The sequence below is a fragment of the Pezoporus occidentalis genome, unplaced genomic scaffold, assembly GCF_034315485.1.
Source record: "Pezoporus occidentalis ecotype Australia unplaced genomic scaffold, CSIRO_AGI_Poc_V1 ctg161, whole genome shotgun sequence".
Taxonomy (NCBI): domain Eukaryota; kingdom Metazoa; phylum Chordata; class Aves; order Psittaciformes; family Psittacidae; genus Pezoporus; species Pezoporus occidentalis.
The window spans coordinates 773,656-799,626 of NW_026913437.1; the positions used below are offsets into that span (position 1 = coordinate 773,656).

At 50.8% G+C, this 25,971-nt stretch overlaps 1 protein-coding gene across 18 annotated transcripts in view; it reads left to right on the forward strand.

Annotated features, from left to right (window-relative positions):
- The window catches only part of MBNL3 (muscleblind like splicing regulator 3), a 75,947-nt gene that overhangs the window by 41,091 nt on the left and 8,885 nt on the right, over nucleotides 1–25,971 (forward strand). For 12 of the 18 annotated variants that reach the window (XR_009963632.1, XR_009963633.1, XR_009963634.1 and 9 more), the window contains 4 exons: nucleotides 10,545–10,709; nucleotides 16,764–16,964; nucleotides 18,310–18,546; nucleotides 24,046–24,196. Coding sequence is in view for 12 of the 18 variants with exons in the window: in XM_062612764.1 (XP_062468748.1) it covers nucleotides 10,545–10,709; nucleotides 16,764–16,964; nucleotides 18,310–18,546; nucleotides 24,046–24,196 (754 nt within the window). In the remaining 6 variants the exon portion in view is untranslated. The remainder of the gene's footprint in view (nucleotides 1–10,544; nucleotides 10,710–16,763; nucleotides 16,965–18,309; nucleotides 18,547–24,045; nucleotides 24,197–25,971) is intronic. The other 6 variants (XR_009963636.1, XR_009963637.1, XM_062612772.1 and 3 more) reach the window with 2 other exon arrangements.

Sequence of the window (25,971 nt, forward strand, 5' to 3'; positions counted from 1 at the left end):
GCCCTGAAGCTCAGGGATGCAGCAAGGACCCCTGCCACCATCGCTGTCAGCTTCATCAGCATAGGGTACCCTGCAGCGCCAGCACAGCCTCCCTGCCAGCTCTGTGGCATGATGCTGTCACCAGATCCCACTCACACTGCTCCTGGCGCTGCAGAGGCAGGAGTGCACACAGCAGCAAGGCCAGGGCAGCACGGGGTGGCTGCTGTGCAGGTTGGGGTTGCTGGGGTTTGACCACCAAGGCTGGTGTGTTTTGGCTCACAACTCTTCAGGCCGGGACCGTCCTATTCTGTGTTTGGGTGGTAATCTGAGCATTTGTATTCCCACAGCCCCAAATCCCCTGCTGTGGCCTTGTGTGATGAAGCGCAGATTGAATTAAGAGGATTTTGAGTGTTTTGTGTTTCTCTGCATGGGTTTTTGAAGAGTCCACGTTAATGTAAAATCTGAAGAGGTCTTTACTGGGAATAGAGCTCCCATTAGCTAGGACAGAAACACCGCTGAGAATCAGTTTTTGATGTTCTGATGGTGCTAACTCTCAGGTTGAAGCATCCTTTCGCAGCCCAGCCCAGCCACAGGAAAGGGGTTAACACATCCCTTTTCCTTCTCTTTTTGTGTCGGAGGCACTTGCACAGAAGCTTGTGTAGGGATTTCCACCAGCCCATCCATCTCTGCTGGAGTGAGAACATTTTTGCTCAGTCTCGTGTTCACTGCCCTGGGCACCCATCCTGCTGCATTCCAGACTTGCTAATGACACTGGAGCCTCCTTGCAGCTCTGGCTGCAGTTGTCCTCGGGAAAGGTCACTCTTCCTTGCAGCAGGAAATCTCTCCTTGCCCAGAATGGGCCCGTTTCACCTAAAAGCAGATGAGTGTTTGCATTGTCCTGGCTGTGCCTGACCAGGGCAGTGGAAGATCTGGTGGGTTGTGGTGGTGTTGCCCTTTTAGGAAGGGATTGTGCCATGTCTGAAGGTATCTCCTGTCAGTGGCAGTAGCAAAATGCATGAAGCAGGTGCCTGTCTCAGGAAGTCACGTTGTTGAGGTTGCTTTCTCATGGAAAACAGCCTTTTAAAGCTAATCCTGGCATTCCTCCCTGTCTACAAAGGCTGAGCATCGGGCAGACTGTGCTGCCCCAGCGAGTGGGACCAGGACAAACAGCTTGGAGCAGAAGCTGAGGGCAGGAGTTTGGAAAGGGAAGGAAAACCCCACAGGAACATGATCAGTTTGCTTTGTGTGATGGAAGCCCAGCTAAGGCACCGTGTCCACATGGATATACTTTAGTTGCTTCTACCTCTCCCAGCTCTTTTCCTGTGCTCTCAGCCCCAAGTGTGTGAATCTGGCAGTGATTAAAAACTCCCCAGAGCCAAGCAAATGAAAGAAAAGCCCTGACAAGTTCCATTCCTGTTGTTCTGCTGGGCAGGCAGACGGACACATGCATGCACACACATGACACATTCCTTTCTTTGCTGTTCTGGCACTTCCACCAGTGCCACTCACAGAGAATGTAGGTCAGGGCAAAAGCTGCATCCCACAGGAGAAGGTGAATGCATGCACCCAGTAAGGCTGTACAGCCGTTCAGTGTCCTGTCCTACAGCTTTTGGTACAGGAGAAGGAACAGATCTAATCAGCAGCTACATGAAATTAACCTTTCAGTGTCCAAAATCATGGTTTCTGCAGAATGCTGGATCAGTGAATCCCCATTGATGGCATTAAATGGGGAAAACAGACTATTCTTGCTAGATTTTGGGGTGTTTGGCCTGTACATAGAACCCCAGCCTGGTTTGGGTTGGAAGGCACCTTAAAGCTCCTCCATCTCCAACCCCTGCCACGGGCAGGGACACCTTCCACTGGAGCAGCTTGCTCCAAGCCCCTGTGTCCAACCTGCCCTTGAACACTGCCAGGGATGGGGCAGCCACAGCTTCTCTGGGCACCCTGTGCCAGCTCCTCAGCACCCTCACAGGGAAGAGCTTCTGCCTAAGAGCTCATCTCAGTCTCCCCTCGGGCAGGTTAAAGCCATTCCCCTTGGCCTGTCCCTACAGGCCCTTGTCCAAAGCCCCTCTCCAGGTTTCTTGTAGCCCCTTACAGACCCTGGAAGCTGCTCTGAGGTCTCCACTCGGTTTCTCTTCTCCAGGCTGACCCAGCCCCAATGTTCTCAGCCTGCCTCCCATATGGGAGCTGCTCCAGCCCCTGATCATCCTCGTGGCCTCCTCTGGACTTGCTCCAACAGCTCCATCTCCTTCTTATGCTGGGGACACCAGAACTGCACACATGACACACACAACATCACAGCAGTGACTCTGAATTTGGGGTCTCTAGGTCAGTGCGAAGTGCTGGGAAGGGTTTATTCTCTGGTGGTACTCAGTTAGGGACAAGAGCACAGATCTTCTTTGGCTGAGTGATTTGGGGAGTGTGGATCTGGGTACAGACGTGTAGCACAGGGGTCTGTGATGGGTGTTGTAACTACAACTTGTACAAGTTTTGCTCTGGCTGAGGCTGTTGTAGTAAACCCATCATAAATTAACAGGATTTCAGATGCTGGCACAGAATCTGGCTCCGTGTCCCTTAAGCTGGCTGCTGCCTGGTGCTGGTGAGCAGGGCACATGCACTGCAGTTACCCGTGTCTCGGTGAGCGGTGTGAGCCCAGACCTGTGCCACTGCCGGCTTCTCCTCTTGCCCACAGCGGTGGCAGCGCCTCAGCTCTGACACCGTGAGCCCCGGTGCTTACCCCATGGCACCAGGCCTGTCCCGTGGCTGCTGCAGCTTGCTGTGCTGCTCATGGGCTCAGCAGCACCACACTGCACTGCTGTCACCTGCCTCTCGCTCGAGATGGTAGCAAAGACCAGCACGGATCTGCTTTGTAGAGCCAGGCTCTGCTTGAAGAGCACTTCTGAAGGGGTTTGTTTCAAAGGAAAATCCCCTCTGTGCCTGGGCCTTCCATGTGCTGAAGCACATCAGTGCAGGAGCTGCCTGAGGTGGAATGTTTGCCTAGGGCAAGGCAGGCTTTGCTTTTTGTTGGGATTTTCCTTTCTTCCTTTCTCTTCAAGCCTCCTAGATGGAGGGCTGGGATTCAGCTTGCTTGGCCTGCGTGCCCTCTTTGGAAGCCAGAGCCTATGTGAGATGTGTGGTCCTTGCCTGCTGTGCTTAGAGCTCTCTTGAAGGTGCTTTTTGTATCTACATCTTTAATGCTTTGGCCAGCGGCAAGTTCTTGATTGCCAAGGATGTGAAATCTGAGGTCTGGCGCAGACCAGAAAGATTTAGGGACCTTGCTTGGAGATGAGTGTGAGCACATGGAGTTGGTGGCACACAGTCAGCCCTGTTCCTGGTACCCTGGTAGCATCTCCACAGTGCTGGAGCGAAGGGGAGATGGGATGCTCTGCACAGACCTGCCCACAGGTGTGCCTGGAACAGGAGCACGAGGACAAAGCTTGGTCTTTGGTGAACTCAAGAGGCACCGCTGTGGAAGAAGGTGGTTGGAGGGGTGGGCTTTGGTGTGCAAGAGGAAGAGATGAATGGGATGTAGTGAAGAGAGTCAAACAACGGGATGGAGAGGAGACATAGGAGCTGAGGACCCCCCTGTGTGCTGGGCTGCACCCCCAGAGCATCCTGTGCATCAGACTATGAGCTTTGACAAACATCTGGCAACCGATGGCATCACTCTCCTGTATCGCTGCATCTTCCTCCTCCCCTGCGCTCACCTCCTTTGGTGGCTTAAGGTAACGTAGAGTGGGGCCATCGTGTCCTGTTCTGACACACCTCGGCGTTGCCAGGGTGAGGGTGGGAGGCCATGGGGTGCTCAGCACAGCCCAGCACCATCCCTCCCTGCTCAGGGCATGGCTGGTTGCCCCCTGGCAGCCCCTCAGAGCTGAGGCTGAAGCACATCCTGCACAGTTACTTTTTTCAGACTGAGGATTCCCTGGGAATTGTCAGCCCAGATGGAATTAATATTTATTTCTTAAGGGTTTTTTTCACTTGTTTTTTGAAAACCAGGAATCTCTTTGTGCCCAGGAAGCTGCTGCCTTCTGAGCAAAGCACCACCACAACCAAAACTGGGGCTGATCCTCACAATTGGTACATTCTGCCAAGTGCTAAAATAGCTTTCAAGTTGCACTTTCAGTTTGCTTTTGTTGGGTTGATGTTTTCAGAGCCTGGTTTGCCCTGTCCAGGGCAGGAGGGAGGGTTTGAGTTGGCTGCTCAGTTCTCAATGCCTGCACTTCCCTGTTTGCTTCTGCCTTGTGTGAACCCCAGGGATGGGGCTGTGGAGGTGCCACACGTCCAGTGTTTGTAGTCACGAGCATGGTGCTTTAACATTCATTCTCCTGGGCTTTAATGTACTCTGCTGGGTCCTGTGTACGTGCGGTTTGCCTGCTGCTGTTGTCCTGTTCAGCACACACTGCAGGCAGAGGAGGGGCAGAAGCAGCCACTTCCCAGCTGACCTTGGCAGCGGCAGGCAGGCAAGGAAAGTTGCAGAATTGGATTAGGGGATTTGCAGTGAAAAAGGAGTTTAAGGCACAGGAGAAACTCCGCTCGGTGTCTGTGGGAGCTGGGCTGGTGTAACAGCAACCAACAAGAGGCAGGACTGGGGGCAGATGGAAGACATGACAAGCTTTGTTTTGTTAGTTTTCGGGGGGAGGTTGGGTGGTTTTAACACAGTGCTTGTGCAGTATTGCTCAGAGCTTGGCGTGAGGGGTTTGTGGCTGGCACACACAGGCATGGCATTGGGTTTTTTCCTCTGTCTTCCACGTAGAACCCATTCCTTTGCTCACAGATAGAGCCACACTGAAACATTCACCCACAGGAGCACGAACACTGCAGGATGCCACCTGCCTCGTGTCCTGCTCTGCTGCAGGCAGCGATCCCAGGGCTGGACATGCTCTGCAGTGAGCTCCTTACCAGGCACTAGGTGCCTCCTTCAGAGCTGTTATGGATCAGCTGCTTGAGCAGGGCCATGCCCAGGGTGTCTCTAAAGCTGATTTCACTTGGAGAGAGCCTCTGTTTGTTACCGTATTAAAGAAACCTGTTTTACTGTGCTCTTAACGTTCCTGAACCTGGGAGAGCAGTGGAATAATACTTGGAAGACGTCGAAAATGATCAGTTCAGAGCTCTAAATTGAGGCTATTTCTATGCTGGTTTAACCTCATGTCAAAACCCGTGGTGGTAACGGACTGATGTGGTTCACAGAACGCAGCCTGATCAGAATGGATCAGTGGGTACAAAAGCAAAGAGCTTGGTGAAGTCATTGTTCCACTCCTGTGGAATGGGATTGCTGCTCATTGCAAGCAGGAATCTCTTACATAAACACGTTTTCCTGCTCTGTGGCTCTGTAGCTCATGAAAAGCATACTTTGATAGTGCCATACTCTATTAGTATGTATTTCTTGGACTTGGTAAAGACTGGCCAGGGCTTGGAGCAAGCAAAATGTGTTCCACTAATCAGAATGTGAAAAATCAATCCCTGTTTTCCATTGAGCATAGCAGAGCATAACACTGGCCTGAATGAAGAGAGCTTGGCAGGAGAACAGAGCTTCAGAGAGCTGTCAAGATGTAAAAGCATAATGAAGGAGCTACAGGGCTTTTCCCCAGCAACATAACTGGTCCGAGTCTGTAAGACCCTTACAGTCTAACAGAGCTTGGAATGGAAATCCTGATGGAAGGAGGATACCACAAAGGGGGGGACGAGGCTGTAAGAGCGCTGCTGTCTCTGCTTTGGTTTTTTCTGCTGCTCTGGCTTGAGCTGTGTAACAGAACCCAGCTGGAGAGAGGATTTGAGGCTGCAGACTGTAAAAGAGTCCTAGGTAAGCGTCTCTGAATGCCAGCAGAGTGCATCTGATCTGGAGAGCCCTCTGCCCAAAGGCTTTGCAGGTTTATACACACCGTTTGAAAGGACCTGAATCTGCAGCAGGATTTGTGCACACTGTGCAGCTGTGTGTTCCCAGCACTTGCAGCTCGCAACCGTCTGCTGGTGTGAGGGAAGCAGTGTTATGTGCTCAGGATGCTCTTTAAATATGCTGGTGAAACTGTGCCTGTCCCTGGCTTGTGCTGCTGGCTGCTGGTGACCTGTGCAGCTGTGCATAGGTACATGACCATAGCCCTGTCAGTGTGGCCGTGTGTCACACCGCTTCGTGCTTTCCAGTCCTGTGATGGAGGAGAGGGCATCAGCACAGCCAGAGCCAGCAGCACACCGGGGCCAGGCTCTCCAGCCCTGTCTGTGTCTGTGGAGGGGTTGGCTGGGCTGACAGAGGTGGTGGTGCAGGCGAGTGTTGGCTCAGCAGGGCACTGCTGGCTCAGCAGGGCAGTGTTGGCTCAGCAGTCCCTCAGCTCGCCGTGGGCAGCTTCTTGCTGCACTCGAACACAGCAGAAATGATGCTGACGTTTCTCTTCCTCCTGTCCTTCCTCCCAGCTCCCTGCAGAGCAGTCACCCCGTGAGGCAGGGAGGCTGGGGAGCAGCTCTGGTGTCCGAGAACCAGGGATTTTGGTCTCTGCTTCCCATTCCTTTTGCATCCAGCTCAGTGGACGCTGAGTTAGACTCTACCTGGACTGAGGTGTCTGTATTGACCTGCCTGCTCTTTAGGTTGCAGAGGAATATAACTTGTGTTTAAAGCCCGTACAGTTACTTGTTACCTGCTGGTTGACCTCCCAGGGTTCTGCCCCACTGCTGCAGGAAGACAACTGGGCAGGCTGGGACTGTGCAGATGGTTTGCTCTAGGGACTTCCATTTCACGTGCCACTGAGCTTTGCTTTGAGCTCTTGGTTCAGAAGGACCCCAAATTCTTGTTGTAGCTGCCAAAAGTCACCTGCTTTCATTTGAAATCGTGCGTAACCTGGAGACATTGCAGGCCAGGCTGGAGGTGGTTCTGGGCAGCCTGGTCTGGTTGAAGATGTCCCTGCTTATTGCAGGGGGATGGACTGGATGAGCTTTGAAGGTGCCTTCCAACCCAAACCATTCTATAACATCAAGGTTCCCTCATTTCAAGTCAAAATCAAGTCTGGGCTTGCTCAGAAAGGGTTTGACCCAACATTCATTGAAGCCATGAAATCCAGTCGCTGTTTTCAGTCTTTGGAGCACTGTAGCCCTGGGAGCGTGCAATGGATGCTCTGGTTTTTCCACTGAGGCTGTGTGTAAAGGCAGGTCAGACTTGTCCTCTGTACCCTGACAAGAGACATGTCCCTGATGGCCTGCACAGCGCTGGGTCAGAGCTGACATGCTGCTGCTGCAGCTCAGAGCATCACTCAGAGCAGCTCTCTGGTGACTGCAGGGAGCTGAGCTTGGCCGCAGTAATACCAGGGCTGGTTCCAGCAGCTCCCATCTGCCTGCACCGCCTCAGGGGTTGGCTCCTTGGACCCAGAGGTGGGAAGTTCAAAGAAGAGCCTCTGTGAGTGGGGATGGGCAGCAGAGAGAGCGCCAGGCCCTGAGTAAGCAGAGCCAGCGCATCTCTGAATGTGCCTCCCCATGAGCTCCTCTGGGGGGGTGGAAATCTGCTGCTTCACGCAGGGAGAAGTTGTGTTGGCAAGCTGTGCTCTGGTGCCTGGCTTTGTGCACAACATGGAAATCCTTTCCTGCCTGGTCTCTTCTAATTCTCTGTGCCGTCAGTCATTGCACATGTCATCAGTGGCTGTGGAGAAGACGGCACAGTTGGGGCACAAGCCTACTGCAGCGTCTGAAAAGCAGCATTAGCTTAAAGCTTTGCACATGAGAGCTGCTGGTGATTGACAGGACACACAGTGCAGTCATTGAAACCAGAAACGTGTCTGCTCTGGAACCTCTTCCGGGTGTCCAGGATTAAAGAGCAGTGCTGGTGCACTTTGGTAGGTGCTGGGAGCCTTGTTCAGCAGGCAGCAAGAAGAGAACTTGTGCAGCATGCTGAGGGCAGGCTACCCCAGCCTGGCACAGCACCCAGCCTGCTCTGAGCCGCATCTCTCCAGGTTGGGATGCAGGTGACACAGTGCAACCCAGCAGACTCCAAGCAGCTAAGTGTAATGCACTGGGTTTAAGTGTGTGCCATGAGTGTTGCACTGGAAGGAGCTGGCTTTGTGGCACTGCTGTCACCTTAGCTGATGTCAGATGCCAGCCACTTACAGTATGCGCCATCACAGCATGACTGGAGTTGGCACCACAGAGTCAATCACATGCCAGCAGCCTACTGTAAGGGTGGGGAGTGTGTGGGAAGATGGGGGGGAGAGACTCTTATAGAATGCTTTAATGATTTATTTTTAATAGCCATGTTTCAAGCCTTGGGAAGCGCTGTCCATATGCTTTTCCCTCCTGGCTGTAGTTGGCAAAGCAGCTGACGAATATGGTCCTTCAGACTCCTTCCATTTTGCTAGCAGCTAGGAATACAGCTATATTTAGCGTGTTACCAGGGCCAGCAGCAGAGGCTGTTGCTGGGTGGTGATTCCCTGCCTGCAGGTTCACGTGCCACGCGGGGCAGGGTGGGAATGTGCCTTCCCTGGAGGCAATGTTTGGGCTAAACCAACAGCACTAAACTCCTTTACTCACAGCAGGATGCTGCACTGGTCCCAGCAGGCTCAGCACACCGTGTGCTGGCACAGGTCAGGCTCCGAGCACTGTGCCCCGTCCTGACACATGCAGAGACCCACTTAGGTGCTGGGATGATGCTTTTGGGTACCACACTCTCTGCTTGATCCCTGCAGGGGTTGGGACGGTCCTGTGCCCTGTGCTGGAGCTACAGCGAGTCACTGCAGCCAAACTGTGCCTTTTAGCGTGAAGATGCTCAATCTGAGGTTTAGGGGCCTGATTCCTGCTGTATGTTCCCATATTGCATCCTAGGTCACCCAGATATAAGACGGAGTTGTCCTCATTTGTCCCCAGCCCAGTATTCACACAGCAGATTTGCTACCCGTTCCCTGTTGTTTCCCTGCTGTGTTGCAGCTGGTACTGAGAAGCGAATAATGGCAGTCCTTTGTCCTTCTGGCAGCTTGCACAGAGCTGAAACTGGTCTTGAGGAGCGTATGTGTTGCTGAGGAGTACTGAGAAGTGTGGGTGGAAGTGTAGAAGGGATCACCCCACCAGTGCTGGAGTTCAGAGGATACCAGAGGTGCCCATCACTTTAGAGCGAGACCTCTTGGAAGCTGTTTTGTAGCTGGATGTGTGAACTGGGAACACTCTGCGTTCACATCATCGATTCCTAAAATTCCTTGTCTGAGAGATGAAGAGCATTCTGTGGTGTTGGTGAGCAACCCAGCTCAGCTGTGGCTCCTAACCTGTCCTGGTGAAACAGTGGTCGATGATGCTCAGGATCAAAATGATGGTGAGGAGGAGCTGGGCTGAAGGTGTGGGTTTGCATCGGAGTGATTCAGCTTTCCTAGAGCCCTGGCAGGCTGACAACAGCCGTGCTGCACTTCACATGCTCTGCAGCAGCATCTGCACAGGGCTCAGGTCCTCAGACACAGCTCCTCCCTGAAACCAGTAGCACTCCAGCACCAGCAGCAGTGGTTTCTGCTCGCAGCTCTGCAGCCCCAAGGTCGTGCTTTTTGGGCACTTCTTGTTGGTAATAAACACATCGTGTTTGCAGAACCCCCTGTTGGAATTAAACAAACTCTGCCTTGATTATAAATGTAGAACAAAGCCTCACAGCAAGCTGGGGTGGCTGGTGGCCGTGACATGCGGAATCTCAGTTGGAATAGCAGTCCTTTTCCAGCTGAAGAAGGGCCTGTAAAAACCAATAGCTCTTTTTTTCATCTCCTTTCCTGCAGTGCACAAACATCCACACGCATTTATTCCAAATTTGGTAGAAATTACAGTTTTCCCAACCCAAAGCATTTGTGCCAGGGTCAACCAGGAGGGATTTCTAAGGCTGATGTGTTAATCCCTTGAAGACTGGAGCTGAGAACAGAGCAGCTGCATGGCCATGGCCACCCCGCTGCACTGCAGCAGTGGTGGAGGTGGGATGCTGCAGGAATGCTTTGAGCCTGGATGCTGGGTCTTGGTGGCTCCCAGGGGATGGGAAGGGCTTTAGGGGGACCTGGAAAAGCTGCCATGAGGAGAATGACCCAAACCTGCCCAGTGCTGCTGAGTCTCCTCCTCCCAGATTAATGCAGGGTTTTTACCTTGTAGTAGAGTCTGAGGACCTGCCAGCTGCATGGTGCCACTTCACACAGATGTGAGGAAGTGTGGGGTGATGCAGCCAGGGCAGTGCTGGAGGCAGTTTGTTTCTCACTGTCTGATGTCAGGTCTGGTGTTGGGAGGGAGGGAAACAACCCACACAAGAAATGGAATTTTGGGTGTTGTTTCTGGAACTGTTGCCGCTGGTTTCTGAAAACATTGGTATTTGTGTTAGACCGGGGATTTTACAACAATAACATCAGGAAGCTCAGCTTCTGGGTGTAGCTTGATAGCACTGGATTAGTCTTACTTCAGGAGAAGTCATGTTGCTCTTCACTTAAGCCTATAGAAGAATCACAGAAGAACAGCAGCCACCAAACTGCCTCAGCTCAGGTGCTTGTGTTGGTGCAGTAACTCCAACAACCCACAACTAAACCTGTGTGCCTTCCCCGTGTGTCACGTGCACTGAAATGCTGTTTCCTTGTGTTTTCCAGGGCCGGTGTACCCGAGAGAACTGCAAATATCTTCATCCTCCCCCCCACTTGAAAACACAGCTCGAGATAAACGGCCGCAACAACCTGATCCAGCAGAAGACAGCCGCAGCCATGTTCGCTCAGCAGATGCAGTTCATGCTTCCAGGTGCCCAGCTACAGCCCATTGTGAGTTGAGGTCACACTGCTCCATGTGTCCTTCCTTTTTGCTCATGAGGCCCCAGCCCTGGGCAGTTGTCACGCAGCATCTTCTAGAGGGATGTCTGATGTTACCGTGGCATCTTCTTGCTCGCAGCTCCTTTCCTCTGGTTACTCAGGAGCTGTGAGGTTCAGGGCATCAGGTGGAAGGAAAGGATGCTTGACCAGTTAATTCACATGCATCCCAGAAGTCGTGAGTGGCTCAATTCCAGCGGATCCTATTTTAGGTATCTGTTTTACATTGGGGTGAGGATGCTGGAGTTCTTCCAAGAGGCCAGCTGACTCCCTTGGACTAGATGCATTGTACTGCTGAGCTAAAATTGGGGAAGATGAATCCTACCCAGACCTTAATACTTTTTTCTGTGCCTGGAAGTGAGACCTATTTCACTGCAGTCATCCCAGCAGAGAGCTGTGCTAATGTCACAGCCCTGGCACTTGTCTTTCACACCAATGCTGTTCTATACTAACAGCAGGAGAGATTTGCTTCTCTTCAGGTTGGGAAAGAAGCCTGTGGGAGATGGGTGTTTGCAGAGCAGGTAGTTCAGAGAAGCCTTCGCTGCCTGTCCCTGGTTTTGCTTATCAGTTAGAACAGGTTTTGAGGCTGGAGGGCCCTGTTACACCAGGGAGAGGGTGGCTTGGCTCTGCTGGTTGGTGTATCTGGGGGGGTGACATTTATCAGCTGAGTTTGGGTCTTCCATGATGTGTATTTTAAGGAATGTCAGAGGTCTTGCTGACATAAATAACTGCATGTTCTCAACCAAGAGCTCGAGGAGGAGCTCTCCAGTTGAAGCTGGGGCTCAGTATCTTTCCTGGGGCAGTGTGCACTGGAGGTGCAGTTGTTGGGTGAGGTTCCTTGTGCTGCACCACAGGAGGTCTGGCTGGCTCCTGAGAGGACACTGATAGCCTGAAGGCGTAACAGCTTGTGCACCAGCCTGCCCTTTCCTAGGGGTGTCCCAACAACAGTTGCTTAAGCTCTTATCTGCTGGGATCTTTGCACCTCTTTCTTGGAGTTCCAAAGTATGTTTATGTCAGAGAGAAATCCTGAAGTCCCACAGAATGGTAGCACTCATTTCCTTACCCTGTTCCAGAAGCAAACCCTTCCTGTTCGGGGTTTTCCTCTGTGGGGAATGCCGAGTGGACGCTCTTTGGCTGTGGCAGTTCAAAACATCTTTGGGATTTCCTCTTTGGAAAGTTCCCATCTTCCCATTTTGCAACCTTGCAGGTCCAGTTCACGCCTGCAGTTTCACTCCTGCCTTTTAAATTGCCTCTGAGACTGAATCTGGTTCGTGGTCTTGTTGCAGAGGTAACTCGTCTGATGAGAAAGGTCCCTGGTTTCTGCACTGTGCCACAAGGGAGACATGGGCAAAGGAGAGAAGTAAAACCTTTGTTCTGCAGGGACTGCTCCCTTCTTGCTTTCCCACACTTGGCTGAGGGTAAACCAGCTCTGGGTCTGACTCCTGCTGCCCAACTGGCTCCACACCACTTTCAGGACAAACAAGAGGTTGCTCTTCCAACTGCCTTTGATTCCCAAAGATGCTGCTGGTGGAAACAGGCTCTGAGAAGGTTTTTCCCCTCTAAATGAGCAGGGTGGGGCCTCCTCCTGGCTACGCAGGAGAGCCTTCAAAGCAGGAAGTGTTGTATCAGATGCAGCAGCAGAGCAAATCCCATGTGATCAGAAAGCTGATCAACTGGATGCCTGCTTTAGTGGGACGCGTGCCAGGGACAAGATTGGGAACAGCGAGCTTGGGAGCAGCGTGCTCAAGAGCACCAAGCAGTAGCTGAATGCTTGGATGTTTTAGAGGGCATTTTCACCACTGAAGTTACTGAGTTAAGCCATCACCCACACCCCGCAGCAGCACCCGGCCCAGCAGTGTGTCACCCCCTTCCTGAGCTGGCACCGAACGTGTGTGTCTGTGAGCTCAGCATCCACCACCAGCCCTTCTCACATCACCAGCAAGAGCTCATCGTGCTGCTGCCGCCGGAGCCCACACCCTGCTGATGGGGCTTAGTGAAGGTGGTGCCGACCCCGAGCCCGCTGGGTGCGAGCTGGGGTTTGCTGCTGTGAGCTCATCCCTCTGAGGTCTCAGGTTGCTCGCTGGTGTCGCTGCTGACCGTTCGTGCAGAGTCACATGGATGGTGCCTGAGATGCAGTTTTAAGCAGAGTGCTTCGTCCAGCACTTCCAAACCAGGCTGCCAAGGGCACGGTATTTGCTCAGCATGGTGTATTTGTCTGCCAGAGACCTTGAAGAGGCCACAAGGATGGTGCCAAGTAGGAAGACTCCAGTAAAGTTTTGACTTTGGGAAGCCCAAATTCACCTTGACTGCTGGTTGAGCTGTGCTGGAAGCTCTCTGGGATGGTTGTGTCTCTGTCTGTTGACTCTGTAAAAGGTTGAAGGTAGATAGAGCTGGGCACTGGCATTGATACAAGAGCCATTTTGGTCAGTGCTTTCTCTGGTTTCTCAGATATGCCAGAAGTGCTGCACCCTGTTACCCGCTCAGTTCTGCTTTATCCCTTTGTGGCAGTGTGGGACAGACCTTTGGAGCTGGCCATGGAGATGCTTCAGCACAAGCTTCAACCTGACCCGGTGGAGCAGGGCAGTGGCTGCTGTGTGTGGTGCTGACATGAGCTGTTCCTGAGCGGGCAGTTGGGTACAGCACAGTGGTGGTGCCTCCACTTCTGCCTGCAGCTGCCTTTGCTGCTGCCCTGGGGTGGTGTTTCCCCCATCTTTGCCTTCAAGCTCTTCATCATCTTCATTACAAGGGAGATACTGAGGTGCTGGAGCAGGGCAGTGGAGCTGGTGCAGGGCCTGGAGCCCAAGTGTGATGGGGAACGGCTGAGGGACCTGGGGGGTTCAGTCTGGGGAAGGGAAGGCTCAGGAGGGACCCGATGGCTCCCTACAAGTGCCTGACAGGAGGATGGAGCCAGGAGGGGCTGGGCTCTGCTCCCAAGGAACAAGGGATGGGACAAGAGGAAACGGCCTCAAGCTGCCCCAGGGCAGGTTTAGATGGAGCTGAGGAACAATTCCTGCCCCAGAGGGTGCTCAGGCATTGGAACAGGCTGCCCGGGGCAGGGCTGCAGTCACCGTCCCTGCAAGTGTTCACACCCCATAGAGGTGAGGCCTCAGTGCCATGGGTTAGGGGTGGCCTTGGCAGTGCTGGGAACGGTTGGCCTGGATGAGCTGAAAGGGCTTTTCCAACCTGGTTGGTTCTAGGGTTCAGTGATCTTTTCTTCCTGTCAAGCTCTTGACAGCTGTGATCAGCCATGTCCCTGCAGATACCCCAGCCTGTAACCCAGCTCTGTGTCCCCTGTGGGGCAGTGGGACCCTGCTGCCACCCCTTGGTGCCGGTGGAGGGGTTGAAGCACAGAGTGAAGAACTTGCTTGGGCAGTGATGCTTGGAACAAGTGCTGGAGCAGATTTCAGCAGGTGCTTGGGGCATGCATTTGTTCCATGCAATGAAAACCCATCCATCTCTCAGGTTCTAGTCAAAGACATGCTAGGAATGAACAAACACATGTGCCCTGGCCCACCTGGGGCTGGTGTCTGCCAAGAGACAGTGCTGTGGGGCATTAACACCTGACTTTACAGCAGCCCATAAAGGAGAGATCTTTAGAGCTGGGAGTGTGTCTGTGATCTGGTTGAGGAAGCAAGCATCTGTGGCAGTAGGTAGCTGATGCTTTGGCTGGTTGGTTTCACTCTGGCATGCTCAGCCTTCGTGTTAGAGGGTGGTTTTACAGCCAGCCCCATGCAGTTGCATTGGGGAACACAGGTTTCTTTCTTTTACTGGCCAGCATCAATTGTGCTTGCAATCTCGGGGCCTTCATCCTTGTCAGTGTGAGATCTTTATCTTCTACATTTCTATCACCAGACTGTAATAAAAGCTGCCACTGGGCTGGTGTTTTTGTGCTTTCCATGTGTAGCTGCTTAGCAGCGCCCTGTCTGCCCTCCTTCAGGCCATCAACACCTTTGCATTTATGCTGGGTCTCTCATTTTCAGGCTTTCCCTTTGGAGGGTCTGAGGTAACTGGGAATCAACACATCCTGGCTGAGGCAGTGCTTGCGTTGAGCACCACAGCAGCCTTTCTCCTCTCACCCACGCTGTGTTTGCTCTCCAGCTTTAGCAGGCTTTCTGCTGAGCAAATTGAATGCAGCTTCTGGTTTGTTAACAAAATCAGCTGTGCCATGGCCTGTCTTGGTACTTGGGACAACGAGCTGCAGAGCTCTAAACATCCCCCTTTCCTCCTTACGGCTCCTGCCTCCTTGCCCAGGCTCCTTCTGTATTAGGTGCTGGAAAAACCCAGGGTAGATTTGCCCACATATCTGTGCAAGCCACATGTGCTGCAAGGTCTACTACGGGTGCATAAAAGAAGGGCTGACGTCAGCCCTAGCGTAACCCTGTGCAGACTGGCTGGGCTGGAGGAGCTCCTTAAAAGAGCATTTGCAGTGCAAATGGTAACAGAAGCTCAGCAGATGCCACTGTAGTTACTGGTACATGCACAAAAGAAACCAGTCTGATGGAAGTGTTGAGGGAGTTACTGTGTTTGAAGATCCTGGCAGAGCTTTTCCAGCAGCAGAAGGTGTAACGTGTCTGAGAGCCACAGTGAACTGAAAGAGGGAAGAGAATTAGTTCATAAAGGGCCATGAGCTGGAGGATCTCTGGGTTTAATGGTTAAAACCTCCCATCAGCTGAAGCAGGTTTTACCTTGGACTCAAAAGAAGGGAAATTGGGAATCTCTGCCAGGGAGAGGATTATTCTCCTACACTTGAAGGGCCCAGCACTGCTGATTCAGGAGGCTGTCTCCTCGCTGATGCAGAAAGAGGGACATGTGCTGGCAATGACCTGTCATCCCCTTTCCCATCAGCTCAGGAGCTGTTTGCTGTCACTCTGACCTTAGGAAGAGGCCATCATTAAGCTAAAGAGAGATCAGAACAGCTTGGCTGCTGTTCCTGTGGGCTGGCTGCTTTCAGATCGCAACAAGCAGGGTATGAAGGGTTGAAGATGCACACGTTGTCCATGTGCGGTTTCTTTTAGAAGCCCCCCAGGACTAAAAGTACCAAAATAAAAGCAAGGAGGGGATGATGTGTGTGGCCAGAAAACCCACCCCAGGCCATTTTGTAAACGCACTTGTGTTTATTGCCAAGTAGAGGCTGTAGTTACCAAGGACAGCATCGCCTGGGCCTGCAAACAGGAGCAGCTTTAACTGTAACCCAGAGCTGGCAGTGGAGCCTGGAGGAGAGAAGGCGCTAGAGAGACCTCAGAGCGGCTCCAGTGCCTAAAGGGGCTCCAGGAAGCCTGGAGAGGGGCTTTGGACAAGGGCCTGTAGGGACAGGCCAAGGGGAATGGCTTTAACCTGCCCAAGGGGAGACTGAGCTGAGCTCTTAGGCAGAAGCTCTTCCCTGTGAGGGTGCTGAGGCGCTGGCCCAGGGTGCCCAGAGAAGCTGTGGCTGCCCCATCCCTGGCAGTGTTCAAGGGCAGGTTGGACACAGGGGCTTGGAGCAAGCTGCTCTAGTGGAAGGGGTCCCTGCCCGTGGCAGGGGTTGGAGCTGGAGGAGCTTTGAGGTCCCTTCCAGCACAAATCACTCTGGGGTTCTGTGAAATAGTGGATGGGGTTATCTCCTTCCAGGTTGTGTAGCTGCGGTTTACGTTGGGACACCCGTATGGGGACAGCTTTGCAGTGTAGACATCCAGAAGCTGAGACATTTGTTTGGGAATGAGAAGTCTGTTTAATTTGGGCCTGCCGTAATTGCTGGCACGAAATCCTTAATTGTGTCATTAAACTGTAAAGATCATCAATATGCTTTGATCTGACAAATAAAGATGCCTTGTGTTCCTGTGAGTCACTATCTGAGTCAGGAGGAGCGAATGGATCACAAGGAAATGGTGGTAAATGAATAGATTGGAGAGCCCAGCATCTGATACTGCAAATCAAATTGTCTAAAAGGATTGATTTGATGCAAGGCTTTGGTGGGTAATCCAAGACACAGCTTTTTAACTAATGTTCTGTTTTTCTTCTTTCCATCCCCAGACAACGTTTCCTGTGACTCCATCGCTTGCAACAAGCCCCACGATGGCTTTTAGTCCTTACCTGAGTCATGTTTCTCCTGGGATGGGATTGGTTCCTGCAGAGCTGTTACCAAATACTCCTGTCCTGGTTTCTGGAAATCCTACTGTTACAGTACCAGGAGGCTCTGCTGGGCAGAAACTGATGCGTACGGATAAACTGGAGGTATTTGGATGTCTGATACGGTGCTGCTGATGGGAATGAACAGGGCGTGTGGTCCCAGCTGCTGCTCTCTGCTAGAATGACTTGATGCAGCACAGTGCAGAGTTTAACCAGCAGTTTTCCTAACACAGGGCTGCTCCTCTATGCTTGAGCAGATTCTCATGCAGGGCCTGATTGCAAATCCTTGAAAGTCCCTGGGAATTTGGAAATACTCTTGTGATTGCCGTGGGTGTTGGAGCAGGCTGGGATTGTTGTTTTCTGTGCTTTAAAAATGCAAGTGGAGGGTTTGCCCTTTCACTGAGCTGAGTGGGAGCCGTTTTGGGAGTACCAGACACTTCCCTTGTGTAGAGGTGGCTTTACTGAGCTTATACAGAAAGCTTTCAGCATTGCACTGTTGGGACCTGCGAGCATGGGGTACTGGAAGGATGTCTCTCCCTCCCCATGCTTGGGTGGGCTTCCTGGGACTTGGTGTTGGAGGAGTTGCAAATGTCTTTCAGACCTTAAGCAGAGGCTCTGCAGGACATAAAGGCTGAGGACCTGAATTCAGAGATCCCTGCAGGTGTAAATTATAACACAGGGAAGGGTATCATTTGAAAGCATGTTGGTCTGTGTTCTTGCTGACAGCTCACCTTTCTCCACACTCAGTCTTGTAGTGCACAAGTACATAACCTACACCACCAGCTGTAGCCCTCAGCAATTCCCCTCAGTTCCTCAGAGAAGGAAACATTTTCTCTGCTTTTGATGCTTCAGTGGTCATAACTTAGGAGGATCTTCAGGATATTCATAAAGCCAGCAGTTCTGGCAGCACCTCCCGAGCACACTGCAGTGTGATCAAATGCACTGTCACTAATGCCGCTGTTTTATTGTGGAGGGCAGTGAGATTACTTATGTGAAAGAGGCTACTCATATTTAGGAACACGTACTCATTGCAGGTAACAGCAGCATGGAACATTTAGAATGAAAGGGTCTACCCAGGAGTGTGCTGCATAAGGAACACATAACCCAGGTGTTAAACACAAGTGGCAGAGTTGTAACATTGAAGCTTTAGAGGCAGGGGAGAAATCCTGAGCTCCAGAAGTTCTGGTAAAACAACGTTGACTTCCTGAGGTGGTTTTCCATTCTGTACAAGTTCTGTATTTCCCTTGTGCTTGGTCGTAGGCCCTGATAATGCTGTGGGGTTCATCCTTGAACCGGTTATGAGTAGCACCAGTCGTGCCTGTGACCTGTGTGCTGCCTAAGCATGGGTGTAGAATACACACGTGGTTTAATGTAGCCAGCTGAACTGATACTCCATGTTTTGCACACTGACTGAGGAGTGAGTTGATGTTCACTGTGACTTCCTTTGAAGGTGTGTCGGGAGTTCCAGCGTGGGAATTGCACGCGTGGTGAGAACGATTGCCGCTACGCTCACCCCATAGATATCGCAATGATAGACACAAATGAAAACACTGTCACAGTCTGCATGGATTACATCAAAGGTCGATGCTCTAGGGAGAAATGCAAGTACTTTCATCCCCCTGCACACCTGCAAGCCAAAATCAAGGCAGCTCAACACCAGGTGAACCAGACAGCTGCAGCTGCAATGGTAAGCATGAATTCTGCTCAAGCTGTATTAACATCACTGAGAGATTTCAGTTGTGTCACATGTGGTGTTTGGGGGAAAACAGAGTGCTTTGTAAATGGCTGACTGAGAACATGTGCAGTATGAAAACCCTCTCTTCATCCCTTCTGTGTGCTCACCATAGCATGAAGCCCGGAGTGACACAGTGCAGCCTGTCAGAGACATGGTGACAAACCCTGACATGACATCATGACATGACATGCACGCAACACTTGGAACCAGCATCTTCCCTGGCTAAGTTGTAGGTGTCAGTTCAGCTTTTTCAGTACACAAGGAAATCAAAGATTGCTCATCCCATAATACATCTTTCGCAGGGAGATCCTGGCCTGTTGAAGTTGGTAGCAGAAATTCCACTGACTTAAAAGCAGACAAGGTGTCAGTTGTTTCAGGTTAGGAAGCTTGTGCCAGGTACCTTAGTGAAGTTACAAGGCTCCAACAAGAGGGACCTCCTGGCCTGTTTGATACTTGGGACCTGGTAAAGACGGTCCCACCTGCATTTTAATTTGAACTGGGACTTCTCTAACACCTACAATTGGGAAAATGAGTCAAGGCAGACTGACCAGATGAAATTCCCAGCTGGAGCCAGTGTTTGCCATTGTGTTGAGTTTGGTTTAATAGCACCTATTTATTCCAGCAGTGGGAGAGCTGGGATATTCAGCGTGGGGAGGGAAGAAGAGGGCCAGGGGGATGTTACCCACATGTATAAATTCCTCATGGTGGAGGTAAAGAAGACAGACTCTTCTCTGTAGTGCCCAGTGAAAGCACAAGAGGCAATGGGCACAAAGGGAAATTCAGGAAATTCCATTTTAGCTTCTTTACCATGAAGGTGGTCAAACACTGCAACAGGCTGCTCCATCCTTGGAGATCCTCAGAACCTGCCTGGCTGCAGCCCTGAGCAAGCTGCTCTAGTTGACCTGGCTTTGAATAAGGTGTTGGTCTGGATGGTCTCTAGGAGTCCCTTCCAGCCTCATCTGTTCTGTCATTATGGTTTTATATACAACTGTTCTTAAAAAGGTTCTTGTCTCCTTTAGGATGTAAGTCACTAAAAGTCTTCTGAATCCCTCTTTTTTGAAGACAGTAAAAGGGGAGGTTGCTTTGCATTCATGGTGAAGCAGATTGCAAACCCAGGATGATTCTAGGAATTAAACAACTGCTCTCCTTGTAGCATAAGTGTTACCTGGAATGTAATTTGAAGAGCCCATTTATACTCAGAATTTATTTGTCCTGCAGTTTATTTATGAGATTTCTGACTATTTTTATGACTGTTGAAACAAGAGCTCAGGTCTTGTTGGAAAAAGAACCTTCTGAAATGAAACTCTTTGTGTTCTTCACAATTGAATCTTTACTTCACTCATTATGTAGGGCACTGCTTCTTGACCAAAGCCAACACATGTTTTATTCATGCTTCTGGCTTCTGTTAAAAATGTGATTAACCTTATTTGTATGCTGCTAACTAGAACCTTTAAAATATTTATTGATGGCTTGTTGCATCACCCCTGCTACCAAAACAGCTTACATTATTCATTGACTTTTCAAGGTCTGGTGCATTTACTGTACCTGTTGAGGTGTAAGACTTTAATAAGGGGAAGAATGGTGCCTGGGTGTCTTGGATCAAAAAATGTATGCCAGAAAAATGGGTGTTCCTTCTGAAATAGATTTGGAATGACTTCAAATCCAAAGTCAGAAGGGATTTCTGAGGATCTCAGTCCTGCAATTACGTGACATGCACAAATAGTAGCTTTGCTCTTGCTTGGCTGAAGTCAATGCGGTGCAGGCAGATGGACTGGGTCAGGCTCAGTCCCCAGTTTAGGATGGTACTTAAGCATGTGCTTGAACCTTCTTTCTGACTGGTGGTCATGCCCTTGCCACAAGCACTCCTGACCTCTGCATGGTGTGGGACTGCAGAACTAGGGCTGCAAGTCCACTTGTAGGTGCTAATCCCTGAGTGCTCCTGACCCACTGCAGCAGGCAGTGGAGCAGCTCTGGAGCATGTGTCCCACAGTGACATTTCTTCACTTCTAAAACTCACTCAAAACAGAGAAAAACAGAAGCAGAGAAGCTGTGGCTGCCCCATCCCTGGCAGGGTTCAAGGGCAGGTTGGACACAGGGGCTTGGAGCAAGCTGCTCCAGTGGAAGGGGTCCCTGCCCGTGGCAGGGGTTGGAGCTGGAGGAGCTTTAAGGTCCCTTCCAACACAAACCAGGCTGGAGTTCCATGAAAACAGGTGATGAGCCTGTTCCATGTCTTCTTAAGACATTGTATAATGCATTCACTTGTTTGTTTGTTTGTTTTCTCTTTGCCTCCCCAAACGTTGCTCTCTCTTGACACCTCTGCTTGCTGGTTTGGTCCCTGTGCTTGTCTCCCTCCCCAGCTCTTTGCCACCCTGTGCTCTCTGCCTGCTAATTAACCCTCAGCCAACTGTCACATCAGCAGCTGTGGAATTAAAGCTGTAGCTGACATAAAAGCCTCTCACTGCTTATAGCTGGCACAGAGGCAGCCCCAAAGCCGGCACAGGCAGTGACCTGGGTCTTGTCTCTGCCCTCCTCAAGAGCAGTGTCTCTGAGCAGACTGGGAAAGCCCTTTAGCTCCCTTCCCCTGCTGACCTTCCCACTGAACAAAAGCCCATCAGATAAGTTACTTTTACTAGTCTTCCTGTCCTGAAGCATCTGAAGGTTTGCCACTGCCTTGCTGGAGTCTGTCACCTCCTCTGAACCCTTCAGGAAGGCTGCGCCAGAGAAGGACCCACAGCAGCGATAAGAGCCGTGTATAATCTTCAGAGGAAGCTGCTCAGCTTGCTTCTGCTGCATGCCAGGGAGCAGGGGCTGCCTCTGCCCTCTCGCAGGTCATTTTGTATTGTTGTGCCTTGGGCTGAAGCAGCCAGATGCAGACCCAGCCCCTCTTCCCCACATGCAAAGGGGTGGAAGTGGGATCCGCTCCCAGGAGAGAGCTATGGGAGGATAGCTCTGAGGTTACTGAATTGTTTGTTGCAAACATGTAATCCAGGCCTTGTCTTGCAAAAGAGTAACAAGAGAGGGTTGGTAACCAGCATGGGGGCGGTTCTGACTTCCATCCCTGGCAGTGTTCAAGGCCAGGTTGGACACAGGCTTGGAGCAAGCTGCTCTAGTGGAAGGTGTCCCTGCCCATTGCAGGGGGTTGGAACTGGATGGGCTTTAAGCTCCCTTCCAACACAAACCAGGCTGTGATTTCATGACGATGATGGAGTAAGTAGTCTGTTGTGCCTTGATGTCCCTATGGCCAAGTGCTTATTTGTGTGCTCCCTCTGACTGCAGTGCTGGGCTCAGGATTGTCCTGTAGAGAGCCAGTACATCCCAGTAAGGTCTCAAAGCCTTCAGTTGTTCTGCTTTTGGCACTGCCATTAAGGGATAATGGGGTTTTTGGGGTGGCTGACAGCCTTTGGCCAAGAAGCAAGGACTCAGAAGTCATTATGTGCCTGCCTGGCACAGTTACTTTGCTATAATTAGCAGGGTTTTTTCTGGGGCAGGTTTTGGAAGCATCTGAAAAGGAATGCTTAGTAATCGGGCACCGTACAGAGCGTGGATTTAAGCAGCAAGTTCTTCACTCACTGTAAACCTGTAAAACACCTCTGATGTATGTGGAGCTACTCCAGGCTCTGCAAGCTGCAGCTCTGCCCCGTGCCTGAAGGAACACTCATGTAGCTGCCATTAAATAGACGAGATGTAGATAGAGTCAGATTTAACATAGTTGTCAGTGAGGGCTTACCTAAAAATGGGAACTCTTAGATCTGTACCTAAAAGACCTCATCCTGAAACGGGGATCTTAAGCAAAAGACTTTGGTGTCTCAATCTGATGTTATCCCATGTTTGAGTGGTGTCATTGGTACTAGCCAGAAGAAATCTGGGAAGATGAAGCCCTGCTGCTGACACTGATGCCTAGCAGCATTAGCAGAGGATGTGTGCATGTCTGAGGGCAGTTTTGCAAATGCAGTTTCTTCCTCTTTTTCTTCTATTAAATATTAAACCTATCCCAAACTCACCATGTCAATGGAGATAGGATGGAGTAACGTTTTGCCTGGAAGTCTCTTGCTTAACATTCCTCAGATGAGCAGTCTCCTATAGCAAATTGAAGTGCAGCCTGTTTCTAGATGGTGACAAACTGTTGCAAGCTTTCACTTAACATTCTGTTGTGTGCTGAGCTTTGTAACACTTGAAAATCCCTTTGCTTGTGTCCTTCCATCCGAATACTGTGTGTTTGCAGCCTCAAACCTTCACTAGCTAAACCTCCTCCCTGCCTGCCCTTCACTGTCACCTCTTAATAAAACCCAGAAAACAGGAAGGATAACTCTATTTCAGCCATGGCTTTGCTCCATGATACAGAACAAGTAGGCAGAAGTAACCTGATTGTGCATGACTTCCACGTGCATAAGGCTCCCTGACGTCAGTGGGAGCGTTATGTGCACAAGGGCTGCAGGGCAGAATTAAAAAGGCCCCTTTTCTGTCACAATGTGCAGAAAAACCCATGCTTTCTACTCGGGTACAATGAAAAGCTGTAAATCATTAGAAGCATTCCTGTCTCCTGAGAACCTGACATACTGCTTTGCTGTTGAGACATGCTTGGGTGAATGATGAGTAACTGAGAAAAGTTCCTGAGTTGGGTTAGTGCTTTTTTTACCAGCTCTGAACAGGTTTGACAGGCTGGAAGGAGCTCGGTGGTGTGATAGAGCAAAGAGAGGAGAGCTGTCCGTGGCTTTTGCACTGTTAGGAACAAGCAAGCAGCACTGAACTGGCGGAGGCCACCTTCTAGGAGGTGGGAGCAGGTCCAAATGAGCTGATGCTGAACTGTGCCACTGGTGTGAGCAGTGGAGGATCAGGCCTGTTCTTGACCATGTTGCTCAGCCTCTCTAACAAGTGGAAATGCGTTTTACTATGAATGTAACATTACACGTGTAACCGGCAGCACCTAGTGCTTTACCACCCGGACACAGGGTTGGCTGCACGCTTCCACACATGCACACATACATGTAAGCAGAAAAAGACAAGCATCCCTTTTTCCATGGCATTTGTTGCTCATGCTGACCTTCTTGGGTTTAAATCTATTGTACTTCTCTTTCCTGGTACGTTTTTAAATGCTTGTTGCCTGCAACTGCTCCTCATAGTATCCTGTCCAGTTGATCACCTCTCCCCTGCCTTTTCCTCACCCTTTTGCTCCCTGTGTTCCCAAGTCAGTCGTGCTGAAGAGCTCCTTTAGCACCCCTCCTCCTCCTGGCCTCTGCCCCTCTTGGTGCATTTGCTAACTGCTTACCTAGTGAACAGATTCCACCTACCACTTCCACTGTGACTTAGCTGCTCTTCTCTTTCCCATCTCACTAAGTTGACACAGTTGCAGGTGATTTGCAGCCAGGCCTCCTGATGATTTAATGCATGTTTGATCTACGTCGGGGCCCCTCGTTTCACTCCACTTGTGTTTACTGACTCCCTTATCCACAGGCCCTGCCGCCTGGTGCACTTCAACCTTTACCAAAGAGGCCAGCACTTGAAAAAAACAATGGTGCCACCACAGTCTTTAACCCAAGCGTTTTCCACTACCAACAGGCTCTAGCCAACATGCAGTTGCAACAGCCTGCATTCATCCCTACAGGTAAGTGGCTCCCAGCATCATAGTTGTCGTTTTGATGACCTAGGCATTGAGCTCATAAGCAGATTTGTTAAGAGTCCTTAGCACAAGAGTATCAGTGTGTAGTTTTCATGTTAAAAATGGATGAAAAGTTCATGTTTGTTGTTTGACTTTTCCTTCCCCCCCCTCCCTCACCTACTGCAGTTTAGAGCTTTTTACTTTAAAGAGCCCTTCTTAGCCCTTTTGGTTATGGTTTTGGGTTTTTTTCAACTAAGAGAAATGTCTGCATGTTTCTGGAATTCATACTTTCTGTTTCTCCTCCTTATGGTTCAGCTGGTTAATCCCAAATTAATTCTTTGACTCCTGCCTAGCACCCTTACGGACTCATGTTAAAATGTCTTGTGGGCCTCTATGCCTGCTCACTTGAAGCTGCAGGTATCTTTCTGAGCTTCTATCTCAGTGACCTCCGTATGCCAGCAGCCATGGTGCTTATAGAGGGAACAGTTCCTCTTTAGTCAATACAAATGACATAATCCTCTTTAAAGGCATATATTTCCCTCGTGCTTGGCTTTTGAGCAGTACGATAGCCTGAGCTTTTTAAAAGCAATTTAACTCCCAGCTCTCATTGTACCTTTAAGGTCTCAGAGTAAAATTGAAAGATGCAGTTCAGTCATTCATACAGGAGTGGAGATGTGGAGATGGCAGTGTGATTGCTGACTAGCCAGTTAACCTCACTGCAGCCAAGTGGCAGACAAAACCTGTGTAGGGTAGGAACTAGTATAAGTGGCTGAATGAGGAATATTCCAGAGTTGATAGCTCATTCTTTAGTATCATTATGATCCTTGCAGAGCATCATAAGACGATGCACAGCCCATGCGTTTAATGGTTAATGCTGTATTCACTTGGCAGATTGTATTTTAAGAAGTACCCAGAGTGTTTGTCTGGGCTGCCCCTCAGGCTGAGCATGGAGTGGACCTGCACCTTGTCCTTGCTGCTTCTGGGGGTCAGGGGAAAAGCCTTAGACATAGTCCTGTGGTGAGACCAAATTGTGTCTGGTGTGAGTTCAGAGAGCCCTGTGCTCATGTGGCCTTTCTGTTACAAGAGCACCTGGGGACACTCAGAACTCAGCAGCTGCCAGGATGTTCTTCCAAGAAAGTGGAGCCTTACATGGAAGGACGGAGGGATGCAAGCAGTAGCCTCCCTCCTTGTTCCCTGCAGAGTGCTCTTGGAGGGGATGGGCTGAGCTGACCTTTGGCAGATCTGTTAGGTGCCAAATGAGATGCTTCTCCGGGAAACACTGACACCTTTGGGAATGCCGAGTCCCTTGCTGGCTGCACGCTCCTCTTCCTCGAGGTCACAGAGTTGTCATAAGGACACGCACCAGCACTCCCCCTGCTCTTGTCTCATGGCAATGAAATTAATGCAGGGCTGATGCGTACAGGTCTGTGTGCTGTCTGGGGACGCGAGTGCTGGGCAGAGCAGCACATTTCCAATCAGAGCATGGATCTCTGATGAATTGATGTTACGCATCCCCATTTTCCCTTATGCATCACACTGCAGATGTGGTCTCAGCCTTTGCAGGGCTCTGGCAAATGAAGCAGGGAGGGGAAGCAAAGTGAGCTGCTGCTTTTCCTCGTGTCTCCTGCTCAGTTATTGAGAGATCAGTCCCATGGAGGGAGAGGGGGAGTCAGGGTGTCTATTGGAAATGGCATCGTCACTACAATTGTTTCAAGTCCAGACCACAACTGCCTCTTTCAGCTTCAACTGGAGACTTTGAAACCCCAGTGCCTGCTTGCTTG